The sequence below is a fragment of the Falco rusticolus genome, chromosome 5, assembly GCF_015220075.1.
Source record: "Falco rusticolus isolate bFalRus1 chromosome 5, bFalRus1.pri, whole genome shotgun sequence".
NCBI lineage: Eukaryota > Metazoa > Chordata > Aves > Falconiformes > Falconidae > Falco > Falco rusticolus.
In genome coordinates, this window is record NC_051191.1 from 42,488,481 (window position 1) to 42,501,282 (window position 12,802).

The following is a 12,802-nucleotide window of genomic DNA, read 5'->3' on the forward strand; positions in this document are numbered from 1 at the left end:
ATAAAATAAAAATCCCAAACACTGTGTTCAGTCAGTAAGATTTTACATGACTCTTGATGTAGTACATCATTTTTTGACCATGCATGTGTTTGTTGACAGTGGAGGTCTGTGCATATGCATGCATTCACAAGACCAGTTCATGATTGTCAGAGGCTGACAGAAATGTCCCCCAGCAGGGTCTTCATCTTAGCCTAGGAGTCAGGGAGCATGCTTTGCTAGCGAGTGCCATGCCTTCCTCCTGCAGGCATCACAGTTGTGTTTGCACTGCAGCAATGCCTCATCACCATATGCCCCCACTTGCATCTTTCTTCTGTACTCTTTCCCCTCAGGTCCTACCATGATTTCAAAAGAGTCTGGACATTAATATCTCAAGATCTGGCTCCGTAAGACTCTTGAATTAATAATTTAACAATAACTCACTGAAAAGGATGCCACGTCAGCTGAATATAAAGAATATAAAATACTTACTAAACTTATTTTGTGTTGATCTCTGCAGACTAAGGCACTTAAGATACTGTTCTTACAGACTAATACAGCTACAGCACATGTTGGCAGAAGACACTGCAGTGTAAAACACTGGGCATTTCAAGCTAACTGTAGTTTTTCTACATTTTGATACAACCATTAGCTTACATCCAAAACTCAGAGTGGCTTCACTGCTTCTGACAGTTCCAAAGATATTTGACACTACACAGACGTATTTTCCAGCATCCCTTGATTTCTCTGGATTATTGATAACAAGTCTGCCTCCCACCATGCTGTAGCGATCCTTTGTTAAATCAATATCCCAGTTGTTGAGTTTCCACCTATCAAAAAAGAAAAGCAGGACATAAGATTTGGCCAGAAAAAGCCAAGCCTGTTAGGAAATACAATTTGAAAAGTAATTCCTAAGTTGTGATTAATTATACATGAAGTTATTAATATACTTCTATATATGTTTTAAGTTTTTCTTCAGCAAGAGCCACAGATTTGAACTCCATCGGCCTTTAAAACATAACAGTCTCAGTATGCTTCAGCCTTCTCAGAGATGTGACATAGGTTAAAACTTCATTGCTGGCCATGCAGTTAAGGATGCTTGAGCTGGCCATGAATGAGCTAGCTAGTGATCAAGCACTGGGATTATAAACATATCATCAAATAGTTGTTTAAGGCCTATTAAGGCTAAGAAAATACTCCCTCTGCACCTTTTAAGTATGGACTAGTGAAATTCTTAAGAGTTTTTTGCAGACTTGCTGTAGGGAATGAAAATGTTTCATAAAGACTAATGTGTCAGTGAAGTCAATGCAAAAACAGTGGCACACCTGATTTAAGACCTACTTACTACATTCAGAAAATTGACGGACACTCTCACAAAAAACCCATGTGGTTTTACCCCACAGCCAGTTCACTGAGTTACTGTAGCTTTCACTTCGGGGACTATGAGAGGAACTCAGAGGCCCAAGTCTGACCTTTACTGATTTCTAACGATATAAAAAAAGTTAAAATACATGGAGTGGGAGCCAGTAGTCATTTCTACCGATATTTCTACCTATCATTGTGTCCACAAGGGGGAGCCCATAACCTTCTTTGAAAGGAACCACGTTTCCTGAGCACAAACAGGAAATATGCAACTTAAATACATTTAAAGATCATTAAATCCTGCCAGTGTAAATAATATTTTCTTGCAAGGTAAAGATAGGCATTAGTGTTTGAAAACGAGAGGGCATACCCTATGTGTTCCTTCCTTACTGAAGATGTACTACAGAAACTCATTTGGAAGCTGAAATTGCACTTGTCATAGAAAGAAATAATAATAAGAACGTGGTATTAACAAAAAAATATCAAAAATAAATAATGGAATAGCAGAATTTTCACGATGCAGTAAATATCATTTAGGTTTTACAGGATTTTAGAGGTATCACTTCAGTCCTGTGAGACATACTACATGTCTGTATTACAAATAATCAATTCTCTATTCAGAAATACCTAGGAATAACTGTCATGAGGACAGCTTATGCTGCAATGCAAAAGTGGCAGGAAGGACTCATCTTCCTCTGAGGTAGGAGGATTTTAGCTCATGAAAAGCTGGAGGACTAAGAAATGAAGACAATATATGGAGGTAAACTAAAATAACGATGTCAGGAAATAAGGAAAGTGGCCTTATTCTGTCTTGCAATTATCATCACATCAGCTATCAGCACTACTCATCAGAACCGTTCCTAGATAAAAGAGTTCTGGAGGTGCGAGGCAATTCTTCCTGAGTGACTTTACTAGTTCAGATTTTGCAGAGCCCATGACAGATAAAAAAATACTAAAATATATAAGTAGCTTGTAATCACTCCATAGACCAGGGGTCCTCAAACTTTTCAACCAGGGGGCCGGTGCGCGGATGCAGTGGCAGGCAGTCACCTGCGGCTGCTTGGTTTCGCCCCCCAACCCCCGGCGGGGGGTTCTGTAAATACCGGGGGTTGGATTGGGGAGCCTGGGGGCCGTATCCAGCCCGTGGGCCACAGTTTGAGGACCCCTGCTATAGATGGTATGTTTACATAGTCTTACAGATAGGGTGAGGCAGTCTGGAAGTGATGAGGAAGTATGTCAGAAGGGTACCAAATCTAAGCGTATCTGATCTCTCCACACTTCCAGTCCTTTCCAAGCATGACAGCAAACAAGTGCAATAGCAAAATGCCACGTAGAAGAACTTGTAAAGGGACTGGAGCCAGATACAAGAGAGGTTACCTGTAAGTAGGAAAAGGAATTGCTCGAGCTCTGCAGTTCATTGAAACTTGTCCATCTGAAGATTCTTCTGGATAGATCGTATCAATGGGTTGCTCCTCAAAAACAGGTCCATAGCCTTTGTTTCCTTCCTCTGAAAAAAATGGTAGACTTTGAAATTAATCACTTTTTAATTAGTAGTCAAACTGAAGATGAATTTACGTTACCCCTTCCAGATCCAAAATGCAAAGGCTCAATAGTGAGTCCCCCAAAATCGAGTTCTGTATGCATCAACAAAACCAGAGCAGTATGGATAATGGAAGTGCTGGCCTTCCTTCACTGACTCCTGCTTCATTCCTGCCTGCTGAGAACTAAAGTGACCTAAACCATGTTCCTGTAAAACTACCTTCCCTGCCTTCTCCACTGACATCATCAATTATTTGTCACAATTCATGCCAAATGTGATGGAGATAACTATGAATTGAAGACATGCCCTTTAGGAATGCAGTGAGACCAACTTATTCCACGGAAGCCAACATATTCACATTGCACAGGTCCAGATCCAAAACAATTATCCAAATATTATGTGTTCCTAACCTGGTAACTGTAGATCAAAGCTGAGAATGACATTGTTCCGAGAACATACTTCTGTTTTTCCCTTCATGCTCAGGTATCTGTATATGTTAAATTTCTCCCTTCCAAAATAAAATTTTTTACAAAGTCCCACATTGAAAATGATTTAAGTTTGTAAAGTCAAGCACTTAAAGGTGAATAAATGTCAAACAGGTTTGACAACAAACTATTTTTTTTAAAATCTTTGTCCTCCATTTGCTGATGCTTTGTAAAGATTGCAGGCTCTGCCAGCCCCTGCTGCATTCCTTTTCCCTTTATCTCCTCCAAGCGTACAAGACTGCTCTTTGGGGTTTGTAAAAGTGAGACTAGGAGCAAAGGTTGAAGTCTCTCAATAAATTCTTCTCTGTAAACCCAGGATACAACTGTGTTGTTCTGCAAAAACAGCAAATGTGTATTCTAGGTACAAAATGGCAACGTAAGGAGATGGTGAGTGCTCTGTACAGATAAAATTTTTAGACAATGCAGGTGTCTAATTCTCATAGGCCTCCACTGAGACTGAACTAACAGTATGGAGATTTGTAAACAAACTGATCGGAAAAGCAAAGTAGTACATGACTGCTGCTACCCATTCAAGTTCAGAGCCTTGCTCCAAAACCCTAGAAATGCCTGAGATGTGGAAAATGACTGCAAGAATCTTGTAATACAAGGGAAACAAACAAAAGAAACACAGTTTTCCTAATGAGAACTTAAGAGATGGCTGAATCATTTTAGCTTTAAAATTTCCAAAAGCAATGGTTAAGGACAGAAAGATCTTAACATTTTGCAACAGTATCTGTGCTGCGTACAAAAATCTGCTACATGTTTTGCAATGCTACATTCAAAAAGTCTTCACGGATCAAGAGATGAACTGGCAATATAACAGATTCATGTCCTTAATTCAAATAATGATTTTGTACTCAACCCCTTAAAGGTCTTGTCTTTGGTTATAAAGCATCTTAGACCAGACAGCTTTTAGAAAACCCAAAAGAGGAGAAAGAATCCATCCATAGAACTAAAAAATGTAAATTGTATCAGCGTTAAGATATCATATGTACATAAAACAATCCTTCAGCAGTTATCTTTTTTATTGTTCCTAAATTCCATATTCATAAAGACACTGGATTACAGCACTAGCAGAAGACTGGTTACAGATGAAAAGTAAGTTCCCTTTCCAGTTCAAGATTGGGGAAAAAAATCACCATTTCCATTGGGGACAGATGCAGGTCCAGAAGGCACAGTGATGCCACAAGACGTATGGTCAGGCAACTTCATTTCTAAAACCAAATTCATGTAATAAGAAGTCTTTCAAAGAAGCAAAGAAGAGCAACTAGAAAGAAAGGAAGAGCTTCTAAAAAAATAGTCTGCTTTCTTTGATATTTTAAAGCAAACACTCTGTATAAATCTGCATATCACTAGATCAAAAGAAGAAGTAATTTCAGACTGAAAAGGCAAAATCATATATTTGCTCAGAGCCAGGAGTGACTGAGCCACAGACCTGATGGCACTTTCTGTGCAATTCTTAAATATGAATACAGAATAACAACAGCCTCTGGCAGCAAACAGCCATATCATATGCAGCTGACTCTTTCCACCTTAGGACTCAAATGAAGTTACAGACCATTTAGGCATTTCACGGCATGCATTTTTAATGCTGCCAGCACTATTAATTATACTGAGTGAATATCTGTTTCTCACACCTATCAAATATGCTTTATAATGGCACTTGTGTTGCAATCTATTATGAATCTGGTTTCAGATATCTGGCTGAGCAGAAAAGATGCTCAGATTAAATCTCAGGTGTAGCAACTAATAAACCTTTCATTCTCAGATGTAAGCTGAGTGTTCACCAGTGATACGAAACAGCATGGGGGAGAAAAGAGAAGAGGAAGGGTCTGTGAAAAGATCAGCAAGAAATGTTCACACTTTATGTGAAGTATCATGCCTGTGTGATGAAATCTGGAGAGTGAGGATGGGCAAGAGTACAAAGGAAAAGATCAGCTCATGAAAGCTGTGCCTAGAAGAAAAAGGGGAGAAGTAAAAGTAGGGAAAGGAAGAAGGAAATGGGTGCATTAGATAAAGTGAGGATGAGAAGAAAAGCACATTTCATCTGCTCTGGTCCAGCTTTAGACAAGAGCATGGACTTCCTGGTCCCTCAGACACCCTTACTGCCCTGTCTCCTGGGTACATTTCTTGTGATTTATATTTTAAACCAGAGCAAAAGCCATCACCTAATTCTGACTGATGCATTCTTCAGTTAATTCTGCAAACGAGACTCTGCCTTTTTAACAGTGCTAAAATGTATTACAAAGTCTTTGCAAAAGGTTAAGAAAACCTCTACACAGCTGATGAGATCATGGATCCTGTATAAGAACCGTTGCTGCTGGAAGGTGGCCCCGCCACCCCTTCTCCAAGCAATGCTTTCCAGCTGGGCAGTGTCATTTTCCCTCTAGGCGTTTCTGCAACACCTCTCATGCTTGTCTGACTTAGATAGCTGCTAAAGCTAAAGAGAGTGGAAACCCATTCAGTTCTAGCTTTCTAAGTTAGTTTTCTGCCAGTTTAGCAAGGCAAATTTGTTCACTGATGAAGATCTGTACCAGCGCAAAAGGTGAAATAGAGGCAGGGCTCCACCTTTTCAGTGGAAAAAAAATGTCTGAAAGAACCACTGCCTACGTAAGATAAGATACATCTGAAAGCCTTACCACTACTTACAGATGAGCTACAAAATTATATTAGTACACTTTCATGTCCCTGCACAAGCCTGTGAAAGATCATAATAAAATATATCCAACATACTCAGAGAAAAGATACCAAAAAGGATGTCTGAACATAACAATCAGAAACCACCTGAGGCAGTTCTTTTCAAGTCATCTCAAGAAACTTGATTAGAAGAAGGAAAAGGAAAGCACAATAAAAAAAGACTTAATTCAGTGCATCCTAATTCTGTACATATTTAATTCAGGAAATCTCAAGCTTTTCCATATAAACATATTTTTTAAAAATTAACTAGCTTTCAAATGTCTTAATTTTGCATGGCATAGACTATGTAGAACATGGATACAAAGAGTTTTTCCAGCCCGTACACACTCCTATTGTACTACTTAAGTCACAAAAATAATTAAAAACAAATCAGTAGGTTGATCGTCCTTGCATCAATCCTCTGTGGATCTCCCTTCACCTCACATCCTCCCATATCCTCACCATTTGCCTACTCAAATGGCCTTGCAGCCTCTGTGCACCCTGCTCCTGGTTCTCCCTCTCACGTCCTTTTCCTCTTTGATAAGGAAATCATGCTTATCTGCAAATATAAAGGTAACACAAAATTTTCAATATAGCCATCATGTAGGTCCACTTCTTGTGTCTTGTTTCCAAAAGTCTAATCACTGTCTGTTGTTGTCAGACAGCATATTTCATTAGTTTTTCCTAAGATAATTCTGTATCAAATTCATTAATTCTGTGTATTGCTCTAACTACACTGACACTATATTACTGATGTGAAGTACAAATCTGGCACAAATTTAAGAACAAAGCAGACAAATCCTGATTTGATTTTTGAAAGATGAATGACCTGAGCAAAGCTGCCCTGGATGTAAGTCACCACAAAATTGGTAGGAAGCAGGGAAGGGATTGATTCGTCAAAATCAAATGCAGTTATTGCACGTTAAAAATACCCTAAATTAACCGTGTAACCTTCCAGCTTAGCTTATAAGTCTTAATTTAAAAACACATTTGGGAAATGACTAATTCAGTTTATGATACTTGGGCTTGCTGCAGACATGAAGAAGGTTCAGCAGGGGTAGGGAGAACATGGTCACTTGGTCAGTTTGGGATTTGAGGATCAGGAGCCTGAGACGTGGAGAAGATACGTGGCAACAGCATTTCAGGGATGAAGCTTGAGACGCTGTGAAAAAGGGAGGATGCAGGTTATTTTGTGAGAATGGCAGAGTGACCTTGGGCTGCTTTAAAATTATTGCAATTAAAAGAAATATATCTAGGGAAAGGAGATAGCATAACTAGAAAACTGCTTGGGATACAACTGGGGAGGGAACCAGAGGAGCTGAAACAGAGAAAACAGAAACTTCATGTGGTATAAATGAGATGCCAGAAAAATACTGTCCAGATGTCGTCAAACAGGTGTGACTTTTTGAAAGAAATGTGGACAGTTTCAGGAAAAAGCGAAGGAAATTCTCACCATCTAGGAAAGGGTGAGCAGGGCTCCTGTTAAACAATGTTTGAAAAACCCTGTTCTGAACAGTCTGCATTTTAATATCTGGCTGATTGAATTAGCTGTTCAGAAAATCCCTTATCAGCTGTGTTTTCTTGTTTGGCATTACTCCTATTGTGACAACACATTTTTGTCAAATTTCTGATTATCTAGATTTCTCATGCTTAGGTCCCAGCATGTCCAAGACTTGATGCAAGATACACGTATTCCTAATATTCAGGGCAACATTCCTTCAATTTTTTTCACTTTTGATTTTCCCAAATACATGAATGTTAATCCTTTTAAATACAGCAAGTGACCTGCTGGGTTTTTCAATCATAAAAATCACTAAAAAAAGGGTGACATTACCTGATATTTCTCCCTACCTAATCTTGGTAGATCCTACCAGATATGCCACATCAAATCATCTCAAAAGGTGCCTTTTCGACTGATTCTAAAAACTCTCCAATAAGTAAGACTTCATAATTTATTTTAGCAAAATAATTCCAATGTCTAACAATGCTTACAAATGGAAGATTTTTCTTCTAAAAATCTTAATCTTAATATCTAAAGATCTTCAACTTTTGGACCGTTTTATCGAATTTTCTAATTTTACTAAAAGTTCTCATATTAGATCTGAGTTTCATCTTCTGATATTTTACCAGTCTCTTGGGGTCTTCCCTCTTATTGATAAGAAATAATGAAGAAAAATTTGCACAAAGAGTATTTGCACACAACCATTCATCTTGCTCTTCATGTGCAATGGAAGTCTTTAAACATAAATATAATATTTACATTCTACACAGTACTAAGCTACTATGCCAATCTACCATAAGTAATATAAAATATTAAACTCAAAATAACAATTTCAGTGGGTTAGAGTGCTGAGCAAACAAATCCTCTGTTGAAAGAAAGCAGGGCTAGTTTGCTTCTTTCAACACCAGTCTTCCAAATCCCTTTCAGACAAGTCGATTTGTTTTATTATCAACTAGTTCGGTCCTTACACGCATCTAATTAATTTTGAAAATCAATTTTAAACATAGATTAGGGATAATGTCATGAAGTAAAGCTGCTTATAATTATGGGGAACGTGGTGTGTGTGAGCACAACCAGAAAGGGAAATTAAAAATATGTAGTTTATTAAAGAATATTGTGAAATTTTTTAATTCATAGGAGAAAACAGCAGTTCATGGGCTTATTTTTTCCAATACAGAAAATTAAATAAAACATAATTGTTTACTTTTGCCTTACTCATTCTTAGCTACAGATTGCACGTATCACCTCTATTTTTAGGGGTTATGTGTGGCATACCATCGAACATAAAATGCTTTTAAAGGCTTTTCTTATAGATAATCCAGGTTTGCAGTGCACCAGGATCTTAAACCTTAATGAGATGACACAGATGAGATCAAGTTCAATAAATGAAGTTATGACAAGAACATAACTCCTTTCTTCTTTCCTTCTACTATGTAATAAATTCAAAGGCTCGACATTAAGTGCAGGATTTATGACACGTAATTTTAAAAGACAGTTTTTTTCTGCAAGCTAGTCATATGGGCTTTCTTTAGAGGGGTTAGACAAGCACTTCCAGTAATTCAGATATCCCATTCTCTCTTCATTAACCACAGAGGAAGCTGAAACCCGCATCACATACCCAGCCTTTAGATGATTAAAACAAAGCACAATGAATCCTCCCATAAGAGTCTGCATTCACCTGCCTGTATCTGTGCAACATGACCTGGCGTCTCTCAGCCAGCCCACGAGCCAAAGCCTCCTCTTGGCATGGAACTCGGAACCAAAGCCTCCTCTGGAACCCAATCTTCTGAGGTAGCTGTGGCGCCATCACTAGCAACACAGGAATGCCAACAGCAGTTTATTGCCCATTTCCTCAAGTGTTAAGATTCAGGAGGAAGGGTACAGTGATGGCACAGCCCGCTCCCGCAACTGCTGAGGGACCTATTATATGCTTGGTTTTACTTGTTTTGAATCAGCATCTAGAAACCTTTATGGAAGGTCAGGGAGCACATGGTCAGGCAGTACTAAGAAAACAGTCTTTGCCCTACAGGGATTATTATTCCACTCCAGTGCAGCAAGGGAACGGAAACTGCAGTTTCTGCTTCTTACTTGTGCTGTAGGGCTCAGACACTCAAAGAACACAGAGAAGGTCAGGCCCAAAGAGCTGCTATTGTCCACATGTCCAGAGATAACAGTGTACCTGTTCCTTCTTAGCCAAATTCGAACATCCTCTAGTGGATGTCACAGAAATATATATTTTTGTTCTTAAACTTTATCCAGAAAGTTATTGAAACAGCGATTTTATCAATGTATATAGGAGCGTAATATCCATACCAGATAACTCATCGGTTCCTTTTTCAAACTTTCCACACTTTTTTTTTTGATGCAATACCTCTACATATCATTTACTGCCAGCACAGATACCACATTTGGATCTATAAATAATAAATCTTGAAGTGCAGGTTTAATCTACAAAGTTCCTGGGAATAAAACTACTGCACATGTCAATCAGAAAAACATTATGTCTATAAGGAACTATATGTGAAAGAAGTTAACAGAGGAAATGATGATGGATATTACCGAAATACAATGAAGGGCTGGCAGTAAAACATGGGGGGCTATATATGCCTACAAATTCATATGTTCGGAAACTACAGTGGATGTATCCTAAGGTCCTAATCCTGCAAACACTTCTGTACATGCATTCAGCTCCGTAGTAAATAAATCCGAAGCTCCAAAACCAGAAGACCGAACCTCCACACACTAGAAGGGAGGGCTGAAAAATAAAGGGAGAAAGATTTGAATGCTCTTCAAGACCTACAGATTGCATACTTTAAAAAACAAAGTACCATTCTGCTTTAAAAAAAAGGGCAAAACTGTATGAATTTTCCCTTCAGAACATCTTCACAGAACAATTAATTTTGAAGATGATTATAAGACGGTTAGCAGTATTTTTTTGATGAATAAATGCATAATAATTCCACTGTAATGAAAATATCTTTTCAATGAAAGATGGTAACACTTTTAATAAGGAATGGCTACAAAAGCTTCTGCTGGAAATATTAAGATCTTTAACTTCATCTTTAGGAAAAGTAAAATGGTAATACTGTTTGCTTAAAGCCAATAATAATGAGACAGCATTGAAACTACTTATTTAAGTTCATTAAAGGCCTCTCCCATATTCGTTCAGGAACCCAATCCATCACAAAATTTAAGCATGCAAGTTGAACAAAATCAACAAGCTAAAATAAAAATGCAATGTCAAGCACATGTTCAAGTCCTCTGCTGGAGAAGAATCAACTTGATTCTAGAAAGATCACAAATTGTGACGTGAACATCAATAGCAAATCTCAGTGAAAAGTTTTCTAAAGGTCATGTCAGAAAGAAGCTGAAACAGGTGGAAAACCTTAACAGCCTGTCACTCCCATTGCACACCGATACAAAATTATTTTTGATTAGCATCTTTATTTTTCTAATGAGCCTTCTCCTTCTCGTTCTGTTCCTGCTTCCTGTACACCTCTCTATTTCCCTGGCATTTAACGCTGCCAAAAGTAGCTGCTCAAGGCTGTCATTTGGCATCACTCTCATCACTATTGATCTACCTGACAGCTTTGTATCCTGTTACATATTTTCACATGAGAGAGGGACAAAGATCTGTTGAAGCAGCACATGGCTAGATTAACCTTGAATGCTAATGGATGCTGAACAAAAGAGTCATCACCTCATTCATTATCTTAACTATCACTAAGTTGTCAGGCTCCCTATCAGCATCGCAAGTCTGGGAACCATTTGATATTTAGAAGCAGATCTCATACTGTTTTTAACGTGTCACAGAAATGAGGACCTACTAGTATCTGAGAAGCTCACGCTCAGAAACAAGATGGTCTGGGAATAAGCCAAAACATCTCTATCAGGCTCGCAAGAAGGTAAACAAGGCACTTCCAGGTTTCTGAGAATTATGATCACAAAACACATTATGGTTATTTATTTACAAATGTCAGACACTCTGCAGTAGATTGAAATTCTCTTCTAAGATCCAAGCAGGGACATGGCAGACAAAGTAAACAGGTATTGAATATACTCATCCACTGTGTATTTTAGAAGAAAATGCATATTTCTCTTTAGCAATGGTAAATAATGCCGTATGTTGTAAAAAGTACAATTACACAAGTAACAGCATTAATCATCTGGACCTGCCTGTCTAGAAATTAACTGAACATTTGTTCCCAGTGATTGACTCAATTTTTTTATCAACCAATGTCCAGCACTTGCCTGGCTACTGCAGCTGATGATTTAGTTTGATGTCAACATGTCCAGACTGAAACCTCACGTGTAACATTACTGATTGCAGTTGACAGCCTTCTTTTTCTTTTTTTTCCTTTTTTTTCTTTTTTTTTTTTTTTTCCCTTTTTTCCCCCCTCCTTTTTTTCCCCTAGAAAAAGCCCAGTTTTGAATTAAAGTGGTGAGTTTTAATTTTCAGTTTTGGTGCTATCAGCAACCCTCAGATTTTAACAAAGAAAAAGCCCTTGAAACACACAATAAATATGTTGAAAGCATGAGATCACAACATTTTAAAGGTCTTGATATTTATTAAGGATCCACGCATTCTCCAACAAACCCAGACATGGAGTAAAGAACTGCATTCAAACCCAAACATTGTTGTCACTAAACCAGAAGGCACTCTTGTGAGCTATGGCTTAATTTCTTAAAGGCAATGAGCTTTACATCATAGTATTAATTTGATTTTTTTGACTCAGTAATACAAACACTATGGTCTCATGGTAGTGAAATTGAGGCAATGACTGAAATGGTAGGCCAGATTAAGAACGACTACAAAGAGCTCATTTCAATTAGGAACTCATTAATTACATAAAGACCCCCCCCAAAATACAAGAATGTTTTATGAAATGTAGTAGAACTAGCTTTATAAGTAAATTCCCCTCAAGGCAGGGAAGGATCTAAAATCTACCTTGAAAATAACCAAAACACTAGTACACAACATCTGCACTTTTCAAACCTCAGTCAATATTTTGTGTGTGCACAACTTAATTATTCTGCTCTTTACATTTTCTGATCTCAGTTCATGTAGTCTGTACATAAGCAAAAAGTCTTCTTTATTGAGAAGAGCTCTGCTTATGCTGGCAATCCAATTCATCACAGCAACTAAAAGCCAGCATTCATTTAAATTGGCATGGAAGTCTGAAACAGGCTTTATGAATCTCCAAGTTGTTTGGAACAGCTGGAACAGAAACTAGATTTTAATCCTGAATTTTAACTTTCCAA

General features: G+C 38.0%; 1 protein-coding gene across 1 annotated transcript in view; it reads right to left on the reverse strand.

The window, feature by feature from the left end:
* Window positions 1-12,802, reverse strand: part of CNTN1 (contactin 1) — a 244,415-nt gene that overhangs the window by 77,117 nt on the left and 154,496 nt on the right. The window contains exons 5-6 of the mRNA XM_037390093.1: window positions 2,716-2,845; window positions 634-806 (exon numbers count right to left, since the gene is read on the reverse strand). Coding sequence (XP_037245990.1) covers window positions 634-806; window positions 2,716-2,845 — 303 coding nt within the window. The remainder of the gene's footprint in view (window positions 1-633; window positions 807-2,715; window positions 2,846-12,802) is intronic.